General features: G+C 38.8%; 2 protein-coding genes across 3 annotated transcripts; both read left to right on the top strand.

Moving 5' to 3' along the window:
- Nucleotides 1-151: 151 nt before the first annotated feature.
- TIPRL (TOR signaling pathway regulator) lies at nt 152-11,255 on the top strand. Its single transcript, XM_062595738.1, has 7 exons — nt 152-366; nt 3,124-3,303; nt 4,113-4,212; nt 5,337-5,468; nt 5,719-5,814; nt 6,584-6,646; nt 8,286-11,255. Exons 1-7 carry the CDS (start codon nt 266-268, stop codon nt 8,433-8,435), a joined length of 822 nt encoding a protein of 273 aa, XP_062451722.1. The 5' UTR covers nt 152-265; the 3' UTR covers nt 8,436-11,255.
- A 788-nt stretch (nt 11,256-12,043) lies between these two features.
- SFT2D2 (SFT2 domain containing 2) lies at nt 12,044-22,514 on the top strand. 2 transcript variants are annotated; one of them, XM_062595719.1, is made up of 8 exons: nt 12,044-12,160; nt 12,761-12,847; nt 13,147-13,232; nt 14,133-14,214; nt 16,305-16,340; nt 16,452-16,510; nt 17,281-17,310; nt 17,967-22,514. In XM_062595719.1, the coding sequence occupies exons 1-8, from the start codon at nt 12,098-12,100 to the stop codon at nt 18,004-18,006; spliced, it is 483 nt and encodes a 160-aa protein (XP_062451703.1). In that variant the 5' UTR covers nt 12,044-12,097; the 3' UTR covers nt 18,007-22,514. The 2 variants fall into 2 exon arrangements, with proteins under 2 accessions (XP_062451703.1, XP_062451711.1); XM_062595727.1 differs by lacking the exon at nt 12,761-12,847.
- The last annotated feature ends 4,654 nt before the right edge of the window (nt 22,515-27,168 follow it).

Below are 27,168 nucleotides of genomic sequence, written 5' to 3'. Positions count from 1 at the left end.
TCGACCGCCTTCCCTCCCCGCGTGCGGCGCCTCGCGGCCCCCATGGCGCCTTCCTGGGCTGCGCGCGCAGCGGCCGCTCCCGGAACCGGAAGCCCGCGGGAGTGTTAGCGGTGCCGTTACCGTTAGCGGTCTGCGGGCGCAGCAGCGCCGTGCGGTGCGGTGCGGTGCGGTGCGGGCGGGCGGGCGGGCCAGCCAGCGGCCCGCTGCCCTCTCCTCGCTGCTGCCTCGGCGGGGCCGCCCCCCACCCCCGGTCGCCGCCGCCATCATGCACCCCGTTTTCCAGAGCAGCCGCCGCGACTTCACTTTCGGGCCCTGGAAGCTGAGCGCCGCCCAGACGCACATCATGAAATCGGCGCAGGCCGAGAGGTGGGCCGGGCCGGGCCGGCGGGGGGGCGGTGGCGGCGGCGGCGGCGGCGGCAGCAGCAGCAGCAGCAGCAGCGGGCCGCCGGGCCTCGCTCCCCGCAGCTAAGGGCCTTACGGGAAATAAGCAATGCCCCTTCGGCAGGGCGGGCGGGCTGTTGCTCCCAGCAGATCCTTTCCTTTTTTTGTTTTTTTTCTTTTTCTTGCCTTGCCTTCTATCTTCTCCTGTGAGCAAAGCTTGATCTTTTGGCTTAAGAAGTGGAGACGCTTTAGTTTACAAGCGTGATGATTTTCAGTTTTTTGCTTGTTTTTATAATTGCTAACGCTTTTTTTGCTGGAAATCTGGACTTCTGTGAACTGAAGCCTGCTGGCTATAAGCTTATTTTTCTTAATTATTTTTAAGAACAATTAAGGGTCTCTTAAATATAGTCCATTGATTTATCTTATCTATCTTATGCTAGTGGTTATTCTAAAATAGTGGAGTTCATCAAAATTAAGTATTTGCTCTCTCATTGTAATATTAATTTCTATTGCTATAAAATAGTTGGAAAAATGCTCCTGTCAGCATCAGGTACTTGATGTCAGATTTGCTAATGTAAATCTCAACTATTTAGTGCCATAGCTGTACTTGCAGGCAGATGAATTTGTCAGATCCCTCTTTGTATTTTTGTAATAAGTATATGAAAATTCTATTAGCCATCATAAATATATTTTGGTTCTTACTGCTTGTAACTTTTCTGAGGGTAAGATTGTTTGCTAAAGTCTCATCTTCTGAAGCTGTGATTTTTTTTTACATAAAACAGCAATATATTCACTTTTTTGTAGATGTGTGCCTCAAAACAGATAAAAACTACATTCCTTTCTTCATTTTTATCCTATGCTCAGTGAATAAAATAACCTTCGCTGAGTGTTTTTAACTACTGATACTGTAGTTGCACATAAGAATGCATGAATCTTATGTTTTAATCCATCTTCTTTAACCCAACCTCCAGTTAAACTATATCTGGGCTCTATTTTTACACTCTCATCTCATTTTTCAGGCATGTTTGTGAAGCCGTCTCTTGCAAGATGCTGGTTCATAAAAAATTAAGATCTCTGTTCTTACAATCAGGAAGATGTTAAATTTTCCTCATCTCTAAACCAGAGTTAGAGTTGAACTGCCAGTCTAGAAGCCAGATTATCTACTGCAGTCCTCTCCTGAACTATTCAGTTTCTTTAACTGTAACTGTTTTAAAATAAGCAGTTGTCAGTATTTTTTTTTTCTGCAGAAATTTTCTTCATCCCTTTTGATGTTTTTGTGGGACTCTTCAGTTTTTCAGGACTGAAAGAACAGAAGAAGCTTCACAGGGTAGGGAAGAGAAATCCAAAATTAGCTGTTTGCAAGCAGATCTTGGCACTTGGCATAGAGCTCCAAACAATTCTTCTGCCTGAAGTCTGAAGAATACCACTACCTGGTTGGAGTGCTTTTAATCAGTTTCCTTTTGTAATGGATTTCTTTTGGTGTTTTGCCCCCTCCTTTCTTTTTAATTACTTGGAGAACATAGTTATTACCTATAGCAATTTTATTTCTGGTAAACATATGTCATGGAAAACCCTCAGCAACTTCTATGGAAGGTGAAGGATTAAATATGCCATAGCTGCAGAAATCTCTTGTGGGCTAGAGTTGGTTTGTGCAGGTCAAGGGGCCCATTCTGGATGAAATGGAAAGTTTATAACTTTATACTGCCTTCTCTGGGAAAAAACATAGAATCTTATTCTTCAGGTCTATGAATCTGCTATTTTTATTTCAAATTGGTCAGCATAATGTTCTTTTGTATGCAGTATTACAGAAATAGCACTTTTGTACAGGAATGCCTTACTGTTTATCGATAGGAAAGTTGTGAGCTGGATTTCTTTTTTTAATCCATGTATGTAGATGCATTTTCTAAAGTTTTCTTCCCTTCAGATTCCATGTTCTTTCTAACCTTGCTATGATTAAAGTAGGTAGAGATGGGGAGGAAATGCTAGAAGTGCATGAAGCCTTCTGGCGAACTTGGTCAGTGTAAATGTCAAGTGAGTATATATATATAAATTATAAAAACTGATTTTTAAAAAAGTGAAACGAGTTGGTTTGGGATTTTCTGCAAGGGTCACACATATTGTTTGTGTAGTGCTTCATTCAGTTGCATCTATAGCTGTGGCTCTGGCTTTTGATTTTAGAGGTTGCCAATGCCAGTACATATTCTCTACAAGCTTGGGAAGATAGTGATTTGAGCACTTCCATCTTCTGCACTTCGCTTCTAAGGTATCCTGCTAGGATTATTTTCAGCCTCTTTCTGTAGGCTTCTAAAGATGGAGGTATGGATGACTGTGTAGTGAATTTAAACTTGCTAACAGTAAGCATCCTTTCCTTAAACTTCTTTTTGGTGACCTGCAGAAGTAGACGGTGGACCATCCAGAGTTTTCTCCCCTGACTGAAAGCTGCTAAATTATGCTATTCTAATATTTCTGATTTCCCCACATACGAGACTTTTGTACAAGACTGATAAAGAGGGAAAGATGTAGGAATATTTTTACACTGGAAAAGGCATTTTTATCAATGATTCTGCCTCTCATGACAGATTTTTAAACTTGGAAAATAACAAAGTTGCGTAAAACATACTGACAATATCACTTTCAATTGCTGTGGTCCGAGTAATACTTTCTTATTTGGAGACCTGGACTACTTTTTACCTGGCTGGTGCAAACAGAGTCTCTCTTCATCTAAACTCTCTCTCTGTGCAGGTTGGCTGATGAATTGCACATGCCTTCCCTGCCAGAAATGATGTTTGGAGACAATATCCTAAGAATACAACATGACCATGGTTTTGGAATTGAGTTCAATGCAACAGATGCTTTAAAATGTGTCAATAATTGCCAAGGTATGATCAAAGTGGCTTGTGCAGAGGAGTGGCAGGAGAGCAGGTACAGTATTCTATCACCAGTAGGCAAGTACTAGTGTTTTATAGGGGAAGCTAGGATAAAGCAGTTAAAGGTACAGACTGAGAACTGGAATTTTTGATACCATGTTGCATTTGTTTCTGCTGTAGATATACCATATGATTGCAAAAGTCACCTAGCTTTTCTTTGCCATAATCATCCTATCTGTTAAACTGTGTTAACTATAGTCTCAGTTGTGTTGTGGCTTCCTTAAATGGCAGATTTAACATGGCTTAATCCTGTTTCCATTTGTTCAAAATCATAGAGCCTTGAGCATTGCAAGATTGTGTCTTTTGGCATTCAAAGTGTAGAATGCTGTACGTGTTCAATGACAATTACCATGCAGGAAAAGCTAATTGTACTGCTTAGTATTTACCAAATTAGTGGCAGAACACCTATGAATAAATCATGAAGAGAATTTGTCATTAAAATTAAGGTGAAGTGCAGTGTTAATGATAGCTTTGTGTTGTCTGCAGATTGCTTTCTGCCTGTTTAAAGAAGAAAGGATCTTGAGCTATAAAATATTCAACAACATTAAATTAAAATCTTTATTTTGACTGATAGGATTGAGATAGTGCTTGCATAGGGATTCTGGTAACGTTTTTTAAATTATTCTGTAAACTGATGTTGTGAAAGAAGCAACACTGTACAGTTCAGACTTGACATCATAATTCTAGCATGGGCAATGTTGCTGTTTAACTTTTTGAAGAGTAAGGAGATGAGTCTTGTGTGAGGTTGCAGTTTTTTTAGAAGAATGACTACAAAGCATATTGAATTCTTTCTCCTTTGTTGAGGAGTGAGACTGAGCACACTAAGGAAGTTGTCAAACCATATGACTGGACTTACACAACAGACTACAAAGGGACATTGCTGGGAGACACTGTAACATTGAAGGTGACTTCTTTTCTCCTTAAATGCATATTACTTATTACTTCAGTTGAGCACTGTTTCTGGAAACAGTATTTTACCTTTCAGTAACCTTGGATACTATAGTTCATAGGACTGAAGAGTTTCTGACTTCAAAATATAGTTTGGACTTTTCATGTCTCAGCACGTGCATTTTTCTTTTTTTAGTTGGATCAGGGCTCATTTTATTTTTTTTAAAGCATCTTATGATTATATAAGAGGGTCTTATATGCCCTTATTAAGAACGTGCTCAAAGTAAAACGCACAAGAATCCTCAGTGCTTGCTGGATCCCCCTTTGAAGTTTTGAGCTCTTCAGATACAACATAACTATCTCAACTGCATAGTTCTCCCGTACATTTACTCTGTGTTGCTTGCTAGTTCTTGTGATCAGGTACCCAGATCTGCCTGCTTTCAGTGGCTTTGTTTTTCAGAAACATTAGCTCCTCATGTTTAAACTGTGTCAGATCCTCCCTTGTCTTTTTTTTACTTCAAGAAAGACTGATGTTCCCAATTTCTCTGTTTGCTGCTAAGCAGATAATGTATTTTAATTCACTAGGATTGATTTAGTTACTCTGGAATTAATAGTTTTATGCTGAGCTTTTGTCTTGTGTGCTCATGGTATTTAGGCAGCAGAAGTGTTTGAATGTATATAGAGAGCACAAGATGGAAAATGTAGTGGTATTAGATTTTGAGGAAAGGCTTTATTACAAAACTATTGAGGGTTTGTAGTTTGCTAGAAATTCCAAGTATGTGGAATACTATTTATAACCCAGAACTTCGCAGTCGTATGTTAAACTCAGTATGTCTTCTAGTGTTTTCAAATACAGAATGTGAGCAGAATTGTTGCAACTGAAACTTAACTAAGTTTGTTCCCTGGAGGTGATTTGTTCAGAATTTTCCGCTTTGAATTTTTGCTTTGATTGATGTTTCCTCTTGGAAACTTTGGTGTTAATTTTAAGTTTTCCACTTAGACATTTTGTGTATCTTCAGCTGAGTGCTCTAAGATTTTTCCCTTTAGAAAATGCAAGTGCAGGATTTTCAAGATAAAGACAAACTTCATCTCTTCTGACATCAAACTAATGTGCTAACTGTTCTTAATCTTGTTCTTCAGGTTGTGCCTACAACAGAACACATAAATACAGAGAAATTGAAAGCCAGAGAACAAATTATGTTTTTTGAAGAAGTCCTTTTGTTTGAAGATGAACTTCATGATCATGGAGTATCTAGTTTGAGTGTAAAAATAGTGAGTACTGAGAGGTGTATGCAAGAGGCTTGTTGACCTAGCTGGCTAATGAATGCAAAACTTGGCCCCTTTTTGCCTGCTATTCCGTCTGTGATTTAAAGTTTAAAATGCGAGTTCTTTGTAATTTTACAATTTTTATAATCTTATTGAAAGCTATGATATCTTGTTGATCATGTTTTATTGGTTGTTTTAGTATTTATGGATACCTAAAGTAAGACTTTTAATATGCTGAATATTTTTATTTTTGCAGAGAGTTATGCCTTCCAGCTTTTTTGTGTTATTGAGGTTTTTCTTGCGAGTTGATGGTGTACTTATCAGGATGAATGATACAAGGCTTCATCATGAGGTAGACACTTAGTCTTTAAATCATTCATGTTTTGCAAATGTTCCCTGGCAGTATCACTTTCAGAGAAGACCTGCTGATATTCCTGTAATCTAATACTGATGCTCTGGAGTGTAGAGGTTAACTGAACTGAACTTTAAAGTGTATTTTATTATTATGGTAATGCTGAAATAGTGATAGAGTGCTTGATGTCACTGGGCTAGGTATTGCACAAGCAGAGTAGACTATCCCTCATCTGAAGCAATCATTTAATTATATTGAATGGGCACAGATTAGAGAGGAAGTCAAAGGAGAAAAACAGACAACAGTAAATGGTGTGATACTGTTAATAGCCTCTGGCTTCCAAGTATATTTTTCTGGCCTGTCTACCACATGACTACAGGTTTCACTCTGCAAATAACTGTCAGTACAACACTGAGTCCAGACATCTTTTAAATAATATAGTACCTACAGTCATAGTTTACTTGTTCTGTTTCACTCCATTAGTACTGATTATAAAAGTTTTAGTTGAGTAAAAATTAACAAGCATATTCAATCCTGTTTCTTTTGTTGTGCACAGAAAAGTGACTTTGGGGAGCTAAATTTATTTATTTATTTTTTACCATCCCCCTATCCCATTGGTCTGTCTTTGAATGTGTATTTCTTCTCCAAGGTGAAAATTTTTGGTCAAACAAATTTAAGTGGTTACTAAATTCAGTGTATTTACAAAGCTCATCTTGCACTGATATTAAATGATGATTTTATAATTAATTTCTGCAATCTTTCCCATTAGGCTGACAAGGCCTACATGTTGCGAGAATATACATCCAGAGAAAGCAAAATATCAAGTTTAAAGGTATTATTTTTTTTTAATGTTTTCTCTATGTGTTTTCTTTGTTTGTTTTTATGGTCAGTATAGACAATACTATTGTAAGTATTGTTAGGTTTGTATTATAAGTATTTTAAGTCTTCTAGGTTTGGAATCTCTGGAGAAAACGTCTTCTGCTTGCACAGTGCTTATTTCAGGGCAGATTATCATTTGTAAATGATCAGTTCTAGAGATCACAGGACAAGTTATGGGACTGGATTACGTTTTCTACTTTTGAGTTATCAGACTTTTTAACAGAACTGTTTAGCCACAAAATCAGGCACTTCATTTTCAATGTTTATTAATTTCAGAGCTGGTTATATGCTTCCCAATAGTACTAGTGGTTAAGATCTGTTTGTTAGTATAGAGTGATTCAGTTTTTCTGGTGAAAGTCTAATAGCTCACCTTAGAATTCGAATAATGGTTCAGTATCGTTTGTGGCACTTTAAGAGTTACAGCTGTTGAATTTTATTCTGGACCCAATACTGACCATAGATACTCTGCTTACTTTCCTTATCCCTTATTTTCTTTAAAAAGTGACTAATGTGTTATCAAACTTCTGAGGGAATATTTGCAAAGTGATTTCCTTTTGGAAGAGAAGGACATGATACCATTTCTTGACAATATATGATCCCCATAAAAAGCACTAAATCCACTGATGAGCTCTTTGATAGTTTTCTGGTTTCTGAAATACAAATCAAAGTGACGTGGGTCTTATTTTACCTCCTGCTTGAAAATGATAATCATATATGTGGTTAAATAATTTCTTGTCTGTCCTGATGGAAAGCAAATGTGTATGGCTTTTCAGCTCCCTAGATCAGCTTGCAGACAGAAGTAAAGCAAAAAAATTTCTGCTTCACTGCTGTTGCACTTATTTCAAACCTAAGTATTATTCCTTGCATGTCAGGAGTAGCTAAAATATAGGTTGCATTTTAATAATTACAGTACACTTATAGATTATAGAATGTCTTTAGAAAGTTTGAAGGTGGTGTGCCTAGAATAGGTTTTTTTTCACATATCTTTTTTATGGTGAAGCTATGCTATCTACAGGAATCTACAGAGAAAGATACAGATGAAATTAGTTGCTTTCATTAAGTAATTCAAATAGGAAATTAAAATCAGTAATTCATATTAATGTCTAAACAATGTCAGTGTTGGACTTGATAAAACTGAGATTAATGCTGATAAAAGCATAATTATTATTAGCTGAATCTGAGCACCTCCAGTGACTTTACTGTAATCATTAGAAGACATTAATGCTAGGATCTCATGCGGCTCTTGTCTCATTTAGAATAGACTATAAAATGCACTGTTAGCTACACTGAAATGATAAATTTGATTTAAAACATTGTAGCTCCTCTTGAATTCTCTGATAGTTCTTGTGGTCTTATCTGCTACTTAAAAATACTAAATACATTTCCTTACCCTATTGATCATGCAAGAAATAAGATTGTACATACGTGCATTTAAAATCATAAAGTAAATTTTAGTAACAGTATCTGACATCAAGTGTTTAAAAGTAATTCGGGTAAACTATAGACTGACTAGATGTGCCCCAAAACTTTGGATGTGAAATTCTTCTTTACTGCACTTTTCATTTGTTTCATGTAAAACTTTTGCTTCTTAGCATGTTCCACCTTCCCTGTTCACGGAACCTAATGAGATCTCTCAGTATCTGCCTATAAAGGAGACAATTTGTGAAAAGCTAGAATTTCCAGAGAAGCTGGAGCCTGAACCACAAGCATCACTGGAAAGCACGTGTGTGGAGTCTAAATAAATGTGACTTTACATGGACTTGAAGTAGACTGGAAATCATGTGATCATGTCACCATTACTGTTGGGGGGGGGTGGTTTCACTATTTGTGGAATAAAGAGTTTGGCTAAGTTTTCTGTAGCCCTAAATGAAAAGAGAACTTATTTCAAGCAGGTTTTGATGATTTTTATTGTTTTATGTTTTTTTTATTTCAAAACTGTATCTGGAGTTAATGATAGACTGGAGGTGAATTAGTCTTAAATGGCAATGGAGAAAGACTCCCATAATGAAGCATTTGGGTTCTGTTTAGTTCAGTGGTTAGGAAGGAGTATTGCCTGGACCCTCCACCACAAACACTTCCAAGAAGATTTTCTTGTTCTTGCTTCAGATACCAAGAGCCTATTACAGTTCACAAGACTATAGAGAAATCTGTAGTTTAAAAAAAGTTTGTTCCCTCTGTGTATACTTTGGGCTTTCAGTCTTAAGCTATGCATTTTGCTTGGGGCTCCCCCTGCTGCAAGCTGATAACCAATTAAGCCACTTCTTGGAATCTCTCATCTGGCCTTCTTACTTAGCAATATTCATTTTATCTGTGAGCAACTTTAAGGAGCAAAAAATAATTGCATTTGTTAGACCCTATGTAAAGGTAAAAAATACTTTATTCATGAGCCATCAGCTTCAGAGCAGAAAAAAAGCTGAGGGATGTCAACCATATTTCTCCAGACAGCTCTGGAAACTGTTACTTGGGTTAGGTGAGCTGCAAAGGTCATATGCTTTCTTGGAAATGCATTGCTGTACTGACCTTCTGTTGGGCATATCAGCTAGTTCTCATGTGTCGTAGTTATGCTGCCCTGATGATCAAATTGTTAAATTCCAGGGTAGTTTTGGCTACTGAACTGAGGGGAGCTTTTAGTATCTCATCTCTAAAGGATGCTGGTATTTCGAATTTGAGAACTACAAGCTTACATAGCTTTAAAGGAATGCTATCATGTATTCCAGATATGTAATTTTCATTCATCTTCTAAGTTCTTTAAATTTTAATAGATGTGTTCATATGCACATTCACAATTTTAACTCAACATTTTATGGATTAAACATTTACATAATTTAGTTTCCAAAAGAAATTTAATGTTAATGATTTGCCATAAGAATGAGGGAGTTAGACTAGTTTAGGTTTACTGTTCATACTTGCTGTTAAGTGCAAGAAGCAAATGACATAGTGAAAATAAGCCTTGTGGAAAACCTAAAGTAATTTAAGAAAATGGCGAATAAGGATGTATGCATTTTAATCTCTTAGAGTTTTTTTTTCTTAAAATTCTAAATATTCTACACTGCGTACACTTCATACCAACAGTCTACCCCAAACCTCAGCGTATACCCAGTTCTTTCACTTAAAGATGACCCTGAAATTTTTAGAAAAAGTATACAGCTATCTAAGTGACTATGGTCTTAATAAAAACAAACTTGCATTGTTTTACCTTGTTCTGCACCTGCCTTGCTCTATTTAAGGCACTCTGGTCTAATGAATTGATCATAAGATTGAAAAGCAGGAATTAACTGGAGTTCTTATCATTGATTTATACTTTAACCATGGGGAAGTCACTGGACTTGTGTGCCTCTGTTCCTTGTCTGTAAAAATGGGATTAATACATGCCTAGTTTACTGAGGGTGTGTGAGGATTATTTTGTAAAATGCTATTTTTTTCCTGAATATACCTTAGCCTTATCTTTGTAAAGAATTATTGCCAAAAAACACCCCCCCACACTTATCTATGGGATAAAGTGAGTGAAGTGAAATTAAAACACTATCTCTGGATGAAATGATTATCAGGCAGGTATGATTTGGAGTGAGTGAATTTAGGGCTATTTTGAAGTGGGGATGATATCCTGTATATTTCCCCTCCCTTTTTTCCTCTACCTTCCTGAACTTGTTTCCTAATAAAGACTTCAGCATCAAGATGAAGAAGAGTGGGTGTACTTGGCAGCAAATGAATATAACATGAATGTGATTAAAATTAATTTCACAGTAGCGATAATTTAGGTCTCTACATGGCAGAGAATAAAAAAGGAGGAAACAATAAATGGGGGTGGAGGCATATTTTGCCTGTGAAAATAAATCATGGTACTTTTTTATGCTAAGTGTATACTATTTTACATGCCTTAGAGGCTTAGAAAAACACAAAGTCAAAACTGGTAGTGATGGAGAGGGCATCTGACAAAGTGCTGGCAAGAAGGAAATACATTTTTGCAATTCATAATTAAAGCTTTTTCAGGTTTGGTGAGTGATACTGACATTAAACTTCCTGGGGCTGTAGTGGGGAAAACACACGGAACTGACACCTAGTGTTCTGAAGGGTGCTGTGCATGTTTAGCTTACACTGTGTATTTTATGCTGTCCACACTGATTTATGAGCTGCTGATACAGTTGTCTTGGTTGGACTTAAATCTCTGAATATATAGATAACTGACAGCCATCTCTTTTGGGTGCTGTGCATTTGAGTGGAACACACATGTTGGAGAAGTCACAAGGTGATGTTCAGAAAGTTAGAGTTCCCACAAAATAAAACATGAAACACTTCTTGTGACTCTCTTACAACATGTGGGTTATCAGGAAGCAGTAAAATAAAGTGGTATACTACAAGCTCTCTGGTGCAAATTTTCTAGGAAAAAAAGAAGAGATGTATGCTTTTGAGCAGAGGGAGTGGGGTAATTCTCCAGCTATTTTGTGGTGAGTCTAACATGTGGTGGTTTATATTCTTACTTGTATGTTGCTAAATAAAATTTACCCAACATTTTATAGTTCTGTTTTTATCTGAGCAAAATAAAATGAAATAACTGCTTGTCATGCTGAACTTTGCCTGAAAATCAAAATGTTGTGCTTATGTGTGTTTGACAGCCTTTCATGAGAAGCACTCAGCTCAGTGATGAAAATAAGGTGTAGGCTTTTCCACCACAGTGGGAGATCCAGGATATGGATGGAAAATAAAATGTACAGGGCTACTAATATAAGCTTCACTCTTAGCAAATAACGGATTCAAGCCTGATGGGTGGAGATACAATTGAACTGGAAAAGTAAAATTAGCAGAGAGTGGAATCTCTTTTCTGAAGATGGAAAACGTGAGGGCTTTGAAGTTTCGGTTATTTGTATGCTTGTAATTCGTAATAGTTCGTGAAGAGTGAGAAGCGTCCAACTCTTGAAGTGTTTGCTGTCACTTAAAAAACCCTCAATAAACGCAGATGAAGACGAATTCTCTGCTGTGAGAACTAGGGCTTGGTGCTGGGTTGCTCTTACTCGCGCCGAGGTGGGAGGTTTTTGACACCCGCGCTCACCCCCCGCCGGCGGGTATTGCCATGCCGGAGAGGACGGGCCTTTGCTTACCGAGCAGCCGTCCCGCGGCCGCCCCTCGCCCCGGGCGCCTCGCACCCGCCGCCGCGGGCTGGCCTGCAGCGAGAAACCCCAGACGCCCCTCGGAGAGGCTGAGGGGGCTGCGGGCGCCCCGCGCCGCCAGGCAGCCGGCGAACTACAGCCCCCAGCAGGCCCCGCGGCGGCGGCGGCGGCCTTTACCCACCTGCTGGGCGCAGGTGGCCGGTGGCGGCGCGGTGCATGCTGGAGCCCGTAGTCCCGGCGGAGGGGAGCGGTGCGGAGCGGAGCGCGGAGAGCGGGGCAGAGCCGCCGGGGCGGGCAGCATGGACAAGCTGAAGCGGGTGCTGAGGGGGCAGGACGCGGAAGAGCCGAGCGGCCTGGCCGAGGTAACGCCCCGCTCCCCTTGCACCTGCCTCCCTTCCGGCGGCGGCGGCGCGGCGGCTGGCCGTTGGCGGTGACGGGTGGCGGGCGCGCGGCGTTGAGGCGAGGCGAGGCGAGGCCAGGCCAGGCCCCGCGCCGCTCCTCAGCGCTGCCGCCCCGGGCGCGGGTCGGTCCTCGGCGGGACGGGCCTGCGCGCCGCCGCTCCGCAGAGGGCCCCCCCTGTGCCGCCGCCTCGAGGAGTATCCGAAACGAAAATAAATACAATAATCTGAAACGCATCTGAAAATAATATAACAGTGATAATAAAATGCCACCAGGCTTTGCGCTGCGAGCAGCTCCCTGCCCCTTCGTGCCTCTGCTGCAAGCCGGTGGGACGCAATACTTCGTTTTGCGGGAAATCATCACGGCTTCGCAGCTGACGCTTTCTGTTAGCAACAGTGGCTCATCCCATAGGCTTCAAAAACTGACGCCTAAACTGGCGAGTTTCCATTTAGGTTAAAAGCAGTTTAGTGGCTTACAGGGAATTTACTGCTTGATATGTGGCAAGATCATATGCAGCACCTAACTTGCTTTTCCCCCCCCCCCCCCCCGACCCCTGTTTCTAGGTTATTGATGCAACTTCATTAAGTTGGGGCACCAGAGTTAAAGGCTTCGTTGCTTGTTTTGCAATAGGATGCCTGTGCTCCGTCTTGGTAAGGACTTTTTTGCTAGGTCTCTTTCTCCTGACCCTCCTGCTTGAGTCTGAAGAGCCCTAATAAATACAGGCTGTGGCTGTGTGCTGTTGCTCAGTTTTGAGTCTGCAGACATCTGACTCAGTTTTGCAGCTGGATGAGTTGTGTTAATTGTTACAAAGAATGCCAGTAAACAAAGCTAGTGTTTTTGTGGTTCTGCGCTTTGACTTAAGTTTTCTTTACGCTTCTTTGTGTTGTGATGCTTTTTGGATATATTTCTTTTGCAATACAAAAGCATTTTTTTTAACGTTCCTTTTTAGGGCAGTTGTTTGCTATGGATACCAAAGAAAGGATTGATTCTGTTTGCAGTGTTTTACACATTGGGGAATATTGCATCTCTTGGAAGGTAACAATTTTGTTTATAACACTTAGCTAATGAAGGCAGGAAATTGGAGTAGAATGATAGGGGAAGGTGAATGAGTGGCAGAAACCATGGCTTTTGTAGAAGAATATTTGCTTATATAGAGCATTTTCTTGTTGCTAGATTTTAGAGAATAACACTGTTTTAGTACTGGCTATAAATGGTAGGAAACAATGAATGACTGTCTGGGGCAGTCTGTCAAGGTAGACCTGTTTGATAAGTTTTCATGTCCATTGTAAAGGTTCCTGTAACAGCATCACTGACTTCATGAATGACAACTCTTTAAGCTAAGGAAGCGTAGCAGGGAGTTAGAAAGTATAAGGAGTGAAACTAGAAATAGTATGATATCTGTGCATGAGATAAAAATACCACTTCAGATAAAACTTTCACCTTGCAAAATCCATGCCCTATTAATCACCGGCCCCACAAAGGAGGGATGTACATCTGGTGAGGGATCAGAGAACAGGTGCAGGCCTGAAAACAGTCCTTTATGTAGAGAGACAGATTGCCTGCAATCCATGCAGTCTCAGAGGCTGGTGTTTTAAAGAGCAGGTTAAACAAGCATCTGTCAAGAATGATCTAGCTGATCTTGACCTACGCTTCTAGCCTGACAGCTCTGCTTGCTTATGTTAATCATAACTTAAGAAATATGAATAAAGATGTGGATTGAATAGCTTAGACAAGAGCAAAGAACACTGTACGTTCTATTTCTTTTGTTGTTATATCTATATATATATATACATATATTTTTTACCTTAGCAGCATAGTGTGGTGGTGAACTATATAGCAGCAGACAACTTCACAAAGTAAACCTCCTTTAATCGGGATTCTAGTATTACTTATTCCTCTAGTTCTTCTGCGTTCATCTTGTTTTCCTTTTTGCAGCACTGCGTTCCTCATGGGACCAATGAAGCAACTGAAAAAGATGTTTGAGCCTACTCGTCTGATTGCTACTGTTGTTATGCTAGTAAGCATCAAAGGAATCTCTTACTGCGCGCTGACTTGGAAACAATTTCTGTTGTAAATTCCTTTCATGCGCTTTGATATAATTACCTTTCAAGATGTTGTTTTTAAAAACATCCTGTATATCCAGTATAGTAGCAATATGTTTGTAGCACCAGAAAGGCACTTTCCTGTTATGAAAGACTAAGTTGAAGCCAGGTTAATATGCTACAAGAACATTAAGGATCTGTGGTTTGTGTATGTGTGAGTCATGCACATAGTTCCAGTGTACCCGAGGTCACATTACTGTCATATTTTCATGTTGCTTAAAAAATGATGATACGCAGGAAACTTCTTAGATGGTAGGGGTTCTTTTGTTTTTTTGAGTTGCACAATGGAAGCTGTTAGAAATAGCCTACTTTGCAGCAAAACAGATAGGAGATTATAAGATAAAGTGGTGCAAAGAGCTGTATAGATATTTTCACCCTGATAAAATATTAATTTAATGACAAAGCAACTGGAGAATCTCTGTCCTAGTCATCTTGCTATAAAAATAAAAAAAGAGAGATGTTTTTGTTGGCAGATAGCTTTGAGTTTTGAAACTTGTATGACAAAACAAAATTGCAAAATTCAGCATTCAACTAATGTCATCCTTTGTAATTATTTTGCCTTCAGAAGATGGGAAATGTAGACGCCCTCTATTGGGTGGGGTGAGGAAATTACTGAGAACTTTGATTTGTTCCTGTTTAACACACACACACACACGCATACACTTTTCTTTTCTTCCAATCCTTCCCTCTTACATTCCTGCATTTTTCTCTTGGAAAGTTTGAAATTCCAGAGGGTAGTTTAATGTGTATATATAAATACCTTTTCATTTTCAGTGTGAATGTTGTCAGAGCATTCATTTGGTATTAGCACTTCTTTTTTTCCCTTTAAACATCTAAAGAGGCTAGTGGCAACTCATACAGATTAAGAAGATCTACTGTTTATGCTCTTAGATATATAGCATGAGAAAGGCCCTCCTTTTCTTGTTTTCCCTTCCCCTCTTAAAGTATGTATTTAGAATGCCTGTAGCTGGGAGTATGCCTGGAATATCACTTACAGAACAAATAAAGCCCATTCTTGGATGGCATAGTGTGTAGACAATAATCACCTTGAAACTACTGAAAAAAAAGAAATTTAGTATCAATAATCAGGTGAAGATTAAGCGTATGATTTATTTGACAATGAAAATGCTCTTCACTTGCATATATAATACTTCTTATTTTCTTACCTATCAAAAAGGTGCACATCATAATTTCCAGTAGCACAGTGCATTGTGAGGTTGAGTTGGACACTGAGGGCAATCAAGTACCAGCATCTGTCATAGCTAAATTAATCAGCGTATCTTAAATTGAAGATGAAAACTTGCACTAAAAGGAAGCTTCTGTTAATCTGAGTGTTTAAACGGAAAATAATTCAAGATGACCTATTAGCCTTTGAGCTTTTAGTTCAGTGAAGAGTCAATGCTACTGTTTAAGTGCAAATTTGAATGGCTATGTTGGACTTTGTTAAACAAGATAGCTATTAAGCAGTTGTTAAAAGTACTTGAAAGTGTATTAAGCAGTTGTTAAAAGTACTTGAAAGTGTATTATAACTTGAAGTCCTAAGATTTCAGTAATTACATAACTTCAACCCTATGGTAATCCCTAGAGTCAACGGCAAATGTGGGATGAACAGAAGTAGAAAGGTTAGAGTTCTAACTGGAAAGCCTTACTTACTTTTTTTTTTTTTTTTTTTTCCCAAAAAAATGTATAGTATATACATATGATATCAAGACGTTGGGGGGAGGGGGAAGCAGAAAAATACTGATGTTGCAGAAGAGTTGTAGGAACCTCCTGCTATTCCATTGTAGCTGTGAGCTTACTTTATGGAAATATGAGGCTGATGTTTCCTCGTTAGTTCACTTCAGAAACAAAATAGTGCCTTTTAAGTAAGGAGAACTCTTAGGAAGAACTGGATAGACCGTGAAATATGTAGTCTGCTTCCATCTCTGTGAAGGAACCCATTACAATGTCGTATCTATAAAAACTGGAGTTCCTATATTTAACAAAATTGTCTCTTCTCTTCTAGTTGTGCCTTTTACTAACACTGTGTTCTGCTTTCTGGGTGAGTACTTGATCCTAGGTGTATATATAACTGGAATATATTTTTAAAATATGTCTTACATGATGACCTCGTCTGCATGTTTTTCTTATATATTTTTTTTCTTCCTTTCAGTGGCACAATGCAGGATTGGCACTCCTTTTCTGCATCTTGCAGTTTTTTGCCCTGGCATGGTAGGTGACTTCTTCCCCCACTCCATTTTCTATTACACCCAGCCTCAGTTGCTGAATTGTCGGAGAATTTTGACTTAGTGTGAATTGAAAGGAAGGAGAATTTTCTACCTCGCTGTTCTAGAAGTGAGTCAAAGCAGCTATAAAGAGCTGGCATGTTCTGTCTCTTTGCTCTTGTATTTCTCTCACTCTTCAGTGAGTCTTGATGTGAAGCTTTGGCTCCATTTTGGGAGAAGTTCCTTTGATTATGTTTAATTTCTATGAGCTTGAGGTAAAACTACTCCCACCCCTACACTACTCCCCAGCCCCTTCTTTTAATCAATTTATTGCTTACTCTTCTGTATTCCCCTGCAGACCCTCCTGAGTTTGTCAAGTTAAATGACCTATGTGTGCCAATCAAATTAGGAATCATTTTTCTTCAAGTTGTATGCTTTGGATACTGTCCCAGAAGTAGTACAGAAACTGATAAAAACATCCAACCAGCCCTCAAGACTAATCTTATCTGCCTGTAGGCACTGGAGTGTGGAGGCAGGAGAGCTATGTTTTAAAATACTTTTACAATATGTCTCATGACTTTGCTGTTCTATTTCACAACCTGGCTGGGCTAAGATGACTTGCAAGGATATTCGTGTCTTTAGCTCACAAACTCAAAGCTCCATTACAGTTGTGCGTTTTGCAATTATATTTGTTTAGAGGAACTGAGGGTTATTTCTCTTGTGTGAGACTCTAATACAACCTGACATAACAGTAACTTTTAAAATGTTCCTTCTTAGGTACAGCATTTCCTTCATACCATTTGCAAGGTAAGCCTCCATCTCCTCTCTCTCTCTCTCTTACCTTTTGTCATTTTAGGATTTGGACAGAGAAGATTAGTTACAAGAGTATTTTACTGTAGGGTTTATTTTTTTTCCCTATGGTGGCATTTTAGGGGGAGGAAACTGGGGTAGTTGGAGCTGAAAATTGAATTAAGCATCTTCTGTAGTGGGAGAACACAATTTAAATGTACCAAAATGGAAAGGCTTCCTATTAAGATATGTGATTACACTGACCATACACTTTAAATTAAGACTTGCCTTTGGAATACCTGTGTTTATCCAAAATGCTACTAGATAAGTATGTCCTTCTGTGTACCTCCTCCTCAGTCTCCTAGAGTGCTCATCTAATGCTTGGGCAAGCAATTTTCTGTCCCACTTAATCAACCCCACTCTTCCTCATTCTGCCCCCTCAGGACAGGCTTAGGGGTGTAATTTCCACTGCAGCTGGGCTGGTGAAGGGTGAGCAGACATGCCTGTCTTTAGTCCATTCATACGGTCACGCAAACTGTGTAAGCGTGATTAATGCATGGCTAGCTGATTTGAAGTCAAGAGCATCAATGGTGTGGTAGTTGCATGGAGTGAGTATCATCAAGCAGCATAACTGAGATGATTCTCTGTATTTTTTCTATTTCTCCCACTCATAGGGATGCTGTGAAGAAATGTTTTTCAGTCTGTCTGACCTAACAGGAATACTGGATGCTTCACGAAGTTCTTGAAAGTACAGTAGAACTATGTTAAGATCACTGTGTGTGTTTTCCTACTTCTGTCTTAAACACGTGCCTTTCACTTTAGAGGTTCCTTGTCTTAAATCCAGTGTGTGCAGTTACTTGTCTTTGTAAGCAATGATGCCTGTAGGACAGGGTGCTCGTGCGATTTAAATGAAGTTCGGTCTAGCAGGAGAACTGGGCAGAGTATGTGATAATTCGTATGTAAAATCATGCATTTGTTCTGGTTTTGCAAAATTAGCACTGAAAGTGATGATAAGAAGTCTGTAAAGCAGAGACCTTGATTCTGGGACTAAACCAGTTTGGAGGATCTGATTTTCAAGAAAGAGATCAACTGCCAACTGATTTTTTTTTCCTCTATTGAACTCTTCTTTTTAAGTAATTTTCTATCACTTAATCTTTGCACTGTTTACCTTGGATAATGGAATACTGCTGTTCTGTCCTCTTTCTGCCTCTTGCAACTTTAGGGTTATGATACTACTAAAAAAAAGTTTAGTTCTAAATGGAAAACCTGTTTTGGAGTTAGTATTTATGAAATGTGTGCTTTTTCAATGAAGTGTTTCACTTGTGGTTTAGAGTGACAGTGTTTCCTTAAAATACATGGAAGGGACACTTTTGTCTGTAAAAACTTGTTCCTCTGGGAGAAACACTTGCAAAATAAGGTAAATAGAAATTTTCTGGCTGTCAAAAACCAGAGTTCTTTGTCTTGACTACAAGTGGTGTAGCGCAAGGCAAGAAACTGAAAATGTTCAGGTGAAGTGAGGTGCTTCTCTTCTCCTCTAGCTATAGTATAGAAATGCAAAACTAAGGAAATAATAGGTAAGCTAAGAAAGAATTTGTCTCTTTTCAAAGGACAAACTTTTTGCTGGTAATGTGGAAGTGATAAGGTGTTAAATCAGCAGAACGTTGGGTGGGGAGAACACATTCTCTCCTAAATTTACGAATGAGCCAAAACTCCAACATGTCTTTTTGTAAATGAGTTCAGTTTTGTTTTTCCTAAAGCTCTCAGACATGCTAGTGCACTTCTCCTGCTTTCAGGAGAAAGGACAACTTGCTGTGGGCTGCCTTAGCAAAGACATCATGTAGCAATCTAGGTGTCAGCTCCAAAAGAATGTGGAACATACTTCTGGATTAGGATTATTTCATATAGCCAAATTTCGAGCCAATTTGCATTTTCTTATTCTTTTAAGATATGTACTACCAAACTACTGCAATGGTTAATTGTGTAATCTCTGAGCTTAGATTCCTACTGCTGCTATATGGGATACTGATTAACCTCTTAAGCTCTGTTTTGCTATGGCTATGAAAATGGTTGTCCTGTAGACTCTGTATGTAAGCTTATGTCTCTCTTTCCACAGCTACCTAGAGGTCTGTCACTTAATGCATTGCATTTGCATGGCAGATGTGTCCCTGACTTGCAGCACAAGGAAGATTCTAACCTAGCAAAAGCCTGGATCTACTTGGCAGAAAAGTATAAGCCCATAGTGAAAGCAAATAATTCTGTGGCTTCCAGAAAGTTACCAGAAACTGAGTTAATGCAAAACCTTAAGCTTAAAGTGTCCTTCTGTTAACTTAGAAAATGTGGTACCTCCCACTGTCAAGATCCTTCAGAAAAAAACATCCTTTTGAGGATGTTATGAAAGGGGAATTTTAACAGGCTTTCTCTGGATTCCAGTTGTCTAGTTGCATTTTTTTGTTCTAAACAACTTTGTAAGAGCCTTCTTCAAAATGTGGCACCACTGTATTGGGAAGAATCAGTTATACTGGATGATGTTCCTCAAGTGCTCTGTTCTGGTGCTTTTATTTCCTAGGAATTGGAAGGTAGTATCAAGATCACTAGGTTGAATATTGCTTTCCTTGAAAGGAAGAACTAGTTAAAGGCTCAGGAGAGACTGGGAAATGAGGAATATTGTAATTCTTGATGACTTCCTGACTCTGATGTAAGGCAAGTTGCTAAACCGTGTGACTTTCTTCAACAGGGAGTTGGTTCAAAGCCTATTTTTTTTGTGATTAAAGGACCCTGTATTAGTCTTTTATTAGGACTTTAAGGTTTACAGAACTCTGTTGTATAAGGGTAACTAAAATACAACTCCAATGCCTTTCACATTCCAGTATTTGTTTAGTTTTAGTATCTCTGGGTGCTCCTGGAAAACTAAGTTTAGCATACAATATTTCTCCCTCCAACTTGTCCCTCTCCAACTTGGATAATCATTCCAGGCTCATCAGCAGTCAGCATAATGGAATTGATTTCTGAGATTCTTTTTGCTGTACTTCAGGCCAGAAAGAGTAAAAGCTTTTTGCTTATTTCTTGACCAGCTTATGCAGGGTTGTGCTACTCTGCCTGACTCTAGAAGTTCTCCAGCAAGAACACCAGAATTGTGTATGCTGAATATAGCTAGTATTCTGGTTGAAAAAGTTATCTGGAAACTTCTAAGTGGTTGTGCTCACAACAGTCATATAAAAGTTGAAAATTTAGGCTCTGGAATTACTTAGCTCACTGCCAGTAGACATTGGGTAAACTTGTGATCTGTGGTATGTTTTTTTTTTTTTTGTTTGTTTGTTTATTTCTTTCTTTTTTCCCCTCTTCTCTATCCTTTCTAAATCTAGAATTCCAGTGCTACAACCATTGATTCAAAAAAAAGAAGAACAAAACTTTATCTTACTTCATAGCACATGCAGCTAAGTACTAGTGCCCTTAAGGGAAGGGAAAGCAAAGGGAGATGATAAAGACATAAGTGATCATCATAGTGCCAGCAGCGTTTGTTGCTTAGTGATTTTTTTTTTTAATGTAGATCGAATGGTAGGATAGACTCACCATATTCTTGCCAGTATATGAAAAATGCTCAGGGTTGGTTTGTCACTTCATCTGTAAGTGATTTTGATTAAAAGTAGCTCTTCTCTGTCAGAACAAAAGTTTTCAGATGCTTATTTGCTTGCCAGTAGTTGTGCTCAGATTATTGACAAGTTTGACAGCAAAAGATTCTTGTAGCTTGTTGTTAAAATGCTTTATTTTATGTACTTTTTTGTTCTACATATGTAATCAAGGAATGAACTAGTATATAAATATTCTCTCTCGCCCAGTTTCAATCTGAACTAAATTAAACAAAAAAAGCACTTTTTGGGGGGTCAGTAAAACTTCATGTTAAGTTTTGGTATTGTTGGCTTTGGTTATCTACTAGGCAGGAAGTATAGTGGGCATTTCTTGAAGCCCTCCCTAGCCTTCTATCTTAACATTCCTGAAGGTAAAAATGCTTCTGTTGTATACACTCTACTGCATACAGGAGAGTTTGTATCTTAAATGACTGCAGACATACAGATTGCAAGGCTCCCTCCTTCATCAAGTCCTTGCTCAGTTGCCTAGAGTGTATAACTCAAGGCTGTCTTTCCTAAAGAAACTTGTATGATGTTGGATGCCCCTGTCAGTAGGATTTAGTGCTCTGCTTCTTGAAAGCTTGACTGTAGGTCAACTTGCCTGTCTGCTTTTTGATTTGTTGCAGTACAGATAACAACAACCTTCACCAAGCAGCCTTAGAATACACTTATAGCATGAAATGTGCATGTTTGGGACCAAGGGGCTTTTCAGATCAAGTAGAAATGGAAACTGGGTTTGTGAGGTGGGGATGAGGGAATCTTTTTCCCAAAGTACTGAAATGCTATGCATGAAAATGTGAGGGGAGTTTCATCACTTCCAAGATTTTGCTCTGGATGATGTGATGAAGTCCACTGTGAATTCTGATATTATCTGCGGTGGTTCTACAGTGAACAATCTTATCTTGTTTAGTATTTACAGTAATAAAATTGCTAATGAGCTATTGCAAAACCCAAAGAAGGGATTTTTGCACCAGATTAAAACTATTCTAAGAAATCATGTAGAAGGACATGTTTTAGGTTTTATGTGTGGGTATTCATTATGCAAGTTTTGGGGGAGTTTGCAATAGAATGGCTTCTTGCTAGATGCAGGAAGACTGGCCTGAGTTGATCGAAACTTGTGGGTAGATAGCAACAGTCCTATGAGCAAATATGCAGTCTGAAACTGATGTTCTGGGAACCTGGATATTTGGAGCCCATACCCTTTTACTGTGTAAAAAGAGATTCAAAGAGCCTCTGTTTGGGTTCTGAGAATGATTCTTGCTATATAATAATAATTACATTAATGAAAGTAAAATGACTGTTATTGTAGGGCCTCAGAACGGAGGAGGATGACACTTAAGCACATTTGTCTTAAATATAGATGTTTACACCCCTTCCAAATATGACCACGTAGGAAGGAAAGCACAGAGATCATGTATTTTCTTAAAACCTTGTGCCTCACTGGGTAATGTGACCAAAACACTAATTTTTTTTAGAAACTGTGGAATTGTTTTGTAAAATAAAAACCAAACTCTCAACAATGTTTTATACTGTTAGTTGATTATTTGCTGTTGTACTTTTTCTATGTATTTACGCTGTTTGATCTCCACTTTGATAAGCATCTTTTTTCCTAAATTGCAACTTGCTCTGTAATTAAGTTAAATCTTTAGACTTATGAATGTTCAGTTTTTCAATAAAGTTGTCACTGCATTAAATGGATTACTCTTGTGGTTGATATGGAGTTTTTAAATGATGCAGACTTTCTAGCTCAGGCTGGAATTGCTGTGGGTTTGTTTGTAACAAAGTAAGTGGTTATATCTCTTCCTTATTTCTTTAGATGTGGATGTAACATGTGTTGGCAGAGGGCGGTTGTCATGTCACCACTGCTGTACTGCTGTTTCACCCAACATGAATCTAGCTTAAATGCTTATTGGCATAGCTGCATGCACCTGGAAACTGGTTGGCACAACTAGAGTAGTTAACATGGGGATCTGAGGTTGTGGGGGTTGTTTGTTGTCTCCTCAAGAGTTAACCCAGAAGTGCCAGCAGGCTACTGGGTTAGCCCATAGTTGTGCTACAGCATCCAGCTCCTGAAACTTTTCTACATTTTGGGGTAGAGTTGTTGGTACCACATTAGAATTTGGTGAAGGCTTTGGTACTCCAAACGTCTGCCCCGTTCTCTTCTCTCTCCACAACATTTGCTTTGCAAGATGGAGTATTTTATGGATGTTAGAAGTTCAATGTTAAGGGATGAGAGATGTCCTTTTTTCTTCTCTTGCTTGTCTTCCCTGTTGAATTCAGCGTTGGTAGCACTTGTACTTGCCCATTCATAAAGGGGGCAAACTTTATTTTCCCTCCCCCCCTCACTTTCTTAAGAAAGCTTCTGATGAATTAGAGATATGTAACAGCCATATCTAAGGTGCATATCTTGGGATTGGTATTTTTAGTTAGCCTATTTGAAACCCTTTTGACCTTTCTCAGGTTCTCTTGTGGCAGCTCTAAGAGGTTATTCCTGAGAGTTTGTGCTTTAAAAATCTCTGCAGGAACAAGGGTGGAGCAGAACTAGTATAGCGGAAAAGTGGTACATTGAAAATATAGCTGGAAGACATGATTTCAGTACAACTCTGATCTACCAAATATCACATGGAGTGAAAACAGCAATACGTACCCACGAAAAAATAAGTTGTTTACTAGTTGTGTGTAATAGGATGTGTCAGGGCTTATACTTCTTAAATACTTAAAACTGAGTTTATCTTGCATAGTTATCAGAAGGCTTTGGCTCACACATCCAAGTCTTGCTCAGAGATGTTGTAAAAAGAATGTAAAAGTATGTTTAGATAATCTCAAGTTCTGGTTTTCTTGTGTGTGTGTGTGTGTGTGTGTGTGTGTGTGTGTGTGTGTGTGTGTGTGTGTGTGTGTGTGTGTGTTCCTCTCCCCCCCCCTTTGCTGTCCAAGCTTAAAAAGGGGTGACAGTAATAGTTATTTGTTCTGTGGGATAATCTCTGGTTGAAGACAGCACTGAAAATCATCAAGTTTGCAGAGCAAAATAAGAAAAACTATTGCTTTTTAAAGATACCTCTATATTTATCACTAGCCTGGCCAGATCAGGATTTTACAGGTGGATGGCCTTTTCTTTTGAAAAAAGCTTCTCCGGAAGACTTTCCGTGCTCTCTGGGCTGACCTCAATTATAACACCAGGCAGAGAGATAATACTTGAACAGGCTGCCTGCATAACTGCTATAAACATACCTGGTTGGAATTGCATTGACACTCCCTTCTCTCCACTCCAACATTAATGAAAAAGCTAATCTTCTCTAAGTCTCTTATAACCTAGCAATCTCTTTAAAGGGCTGGATCCATGATTAAAAAACACCGGGAAAGCAGCTGTCTTTTTATCCTCTCTTAATTATTCCTTGGTAGTTGATAGGTGTTGATTTCCTCAGAGTGTCATGGTGATTACGGTTACGTTTTCCTGCGTTGTTGGGACTGAATGTTCAGAGAGGGTTACTTGTCTGAAAGCTTCAGTGGGAGCTTTGGAGATGGAAAGAGTGAGTCTTGTTTCTGGGATTTCATCTGATCATGAAGAGCTGCCTTTCATTTGGAAGCATGGGTCTAAAGGCTAAAAAACAGAACAAAAAAAAAAAAAAAAATAGCTATCCAGTGTCAGGTGCAAGGAAGGCTTCTTTAATTATGTTATTTTTCCTGCTGTATATCACCAGCTGTTGGGTTTTAGAATGAGTTTAATTAGAAAGTCAAAAATAATGCCTGGTTTTTTTCTTGCTGGAACTTAGTGAACAATCTTCACAAAATGTTGGAAGATTGTTCTTTCACTGCTCTCCCTAGACCTCTTTATTTCATTTAAAAACAGGAGTTGCTGAATTCTTGTTGGTAAATCCTGGGCATGGTTGGAGTTGGTTATGGGTGTTAATACTTGCATTTTGACTTGCGGTGGTTAGTTCTGACTGCATACAAACCACATAGAGTTAGCTTCCTGACTGGAAAAGCCCAGCTCTCCCAGCTGGGGTTTAGAGGAAAGTTAAAATGCTGTATGTTTTGTATGAATGTTTGCTGCTTCCTTAGATGACCCTACTGATTGATTTTGTTTAATTAAATGGATACAGAAACCAAGTGCCAGAGGGATAGTAGTCTTCTCTTATTCATCCATGCTCTGTCCCAGTTCCAACAGCAATACTTGGTAAATGCAGGTACCTTTTCCTTCAGGTCACGCTCACTTCCTAATAAGAAATAACCCATCTGAGAACAAGTCACTCTCAGTGCCCTAGAAATACCTGCATCCAGGGATGTTAATCTGTTTGTGCCTTGGTTTCAGGATTTGTAGACTCAGAAAACTTAACCTTGCAAGAAGGTGGGATGGAAAAGGTATGTTTGGGAAGTATTGGATGCTCTTATTTCAGGTGAACAAAGAGACACAAGAATAAAGGATGTATATTACTTCTTCTAAAAACAGGCTAAATAATCAAAGTAAAGATTTACACCCTCAATGTTTTTTAGAAATGAAGAGTTAATAAAAAAGCAAATTACTCTGGCTGTGAGGCTGTTAACTTGGTTTCCCCATGGCAGTTGTACTACTAAAGTCTGTGTAATGAGTAGAGTACATTCTCTGTTGATCACATTCAGCTGATCTTTTTCTTTTTCTTTTTTTAATGCATGTAAACTTGTTATCTCTTTGCTCAACTCTTATGTGTTGCTACATGCATCACAAATTGCTCTTAAGAGTTTGAATGCTTACAGCTGAAATGCCCATTGACACACTCATTTAAAAAAAGAAAAAAACAAACAAACAAACCCCCCCCCCAAAACTGGCCTGTCCTCATAAGCCAGCCACAGGAAACTACAATTGCTCTAGAAAATCTTGAGATTGCAGGCACCCTGAACTGTGCTAATGTAGTTATAAAATTAAGGTTCATACTACATGTAAGTCAGATATTTTAAGAAATTTGATTTTTTTTCCTCTGGGACAAGATTTTCAAGCATCAGGCCTCTTAAGTGATAAGTGTAAGCACTCAAATGTAATTTTTATTTTTTTCAGTTATCTCAGAGTGCATTTTATTACTATGTGGGGTGCAAATTTTAATATATTGCTTCAAAAATACGCCTTCATGCTTCTTCCCAAGGAGACAGACTGTAAAATCCTGTATTACTGGTACAAATTTTCCATAGTAGTCTATACCTACCCCATTATCCGTCTCATGGTTGTATAACCTTCTCCCTCCATAGCTCTGTCCCAGAAGTGTGTTTCTTAGTCTATGCTTTGGGCAAGCAACGCACTCTGGTCGACATCTCTCTTTCTTTGCCTTGTGGCTGTCTCTGTTTCCAGTCCATCTTAGCGGAGCTAGTTTTGTACCTCTAGCAATTCCTCAGCTGCTTTGAGCGAGACAATTTCACTTGCTCCTCACTTTGAAGCCCTTCCACCAGTGTGAACTGTTATTTTTGTGCATGCTTTCAGCTTTCCTTCCCCTGAGCGTCTTGAACAGGCTAGGTTGAATCTGATGTGTGGTGGTGTTTTTCTTTCTTTCTTTCTTTCTTTCTTCCCCTCCTGAGGGCCTGAGCTGTTACTGCTCCACTTGAAGACAGTAGGAAAGATGGGCAGTCAGCATTGCTGAAAACCAAGCTGTTTCCCTTTTTGTCTGTAAAAAGAACTGTGTAGCTGCTGAAATATTACTACTGCTATAAGTGCCTGTGACTACACTTGCCTCAACTTTGAATCTCTTGATTTCTAAGCAACTAACCCTAAAAAAAAAAAGTGGGAATAGAGCTTCAACTAAAAAAAAAAAAAAAATCAAAAATAACAATAAACTAACCTTGATTTAGAGCCATTAGGAAAAACTAAAATACCTCACTGCATTTCGGCCAGCTTTTATTTCTGTATTTATTTACATTTGTATACAACGAGACTAAAAACTATCTCACATAGCCTCTTATGTGATTGCTATGCCCTTTGATCTCATGCAGCACATACAGGGAACAATGACAGTTGTAGCAGTTCTTTTTTTTTTTTTTTTTTTGGAACAGCTGAAAAGGAGAGCCCAAACAGCAAGATATATCTATTATGTCATGCAATTATTTTTCCAAATGCGAAGTGGCATACTTTAAAGTATCTAAATATCCTATAGATTTTAATATACAGGCTTCAGTTCACCACAAAGTGGGCTGAATAGCTAAAAATTGCTATTTGATGCCCAAGAGTGTAATACAAGGTGTGAACTGACTGATAAGATAATTTAGGTAATTTTGTTTTGAGTTGACAACT

This window comes from Rhea pennata, chromosome 1, assembly GCF_028389875.1.
Source record: "Rhea pennata isolate bPtePen1 chromosome 1, bPtePen1.pri, whole genome shotgun sequence".
Classification (NCBI taxonomy): domain Eukaryota; kingdom Metazoa; phylum Chordata; class Aves; order Rheiformes; family Rheidae; genus Rhea; species Rhea pennata.
Note: the sequence above shows the minus strand (reverse complement) of the source record. Positions and strands in the feature narration are given on the sequence as shown.

Coding starts and splice junctions, on each gene's coding strand:
- TIPRL (XM_062595738.1), top strand. CDS start 266: ATGCACCCCGTTTTCCAGAGCAGCCGCCGCGACTTCACTTTCGGGCCC. Junction 5,469..5,718: donor CTAGTTTGAGTGTAAAAATA/GTGAGTACTGAG, acceptor TTATTTTTGCAG/AGAGTTATGCCTTCCAGCTT. Junction 5,815..6,583: donor ATACAAGGCTTCATCATGAG/GTAGACACTTAG, acceptor CTTTCCCATTAG/GCTGACAAGGCCTACATGTT.
- SFT2D2 (XM_062595719.1), top strand. CDS start 12,098: ATGGACAAGCTGAAGCGGGTGCTGAGGGGGCAGGACGCGGAAGAGCCG. Junction 12,848..13,146: donor GATGCCTGTGCTCCGTCTTG/GTAAGGACTTTT, acceptor GTTCCTTTTTAG/GGCAGTTGTTTGCTATGGAT. Junction 16,511..17,280: donor CAGTTTTTTGCCCTGGCATG/GTAGGTGACTTC, acceptor GTTCCTTCTTAG/GTACAGCATTTCCTTCATAC.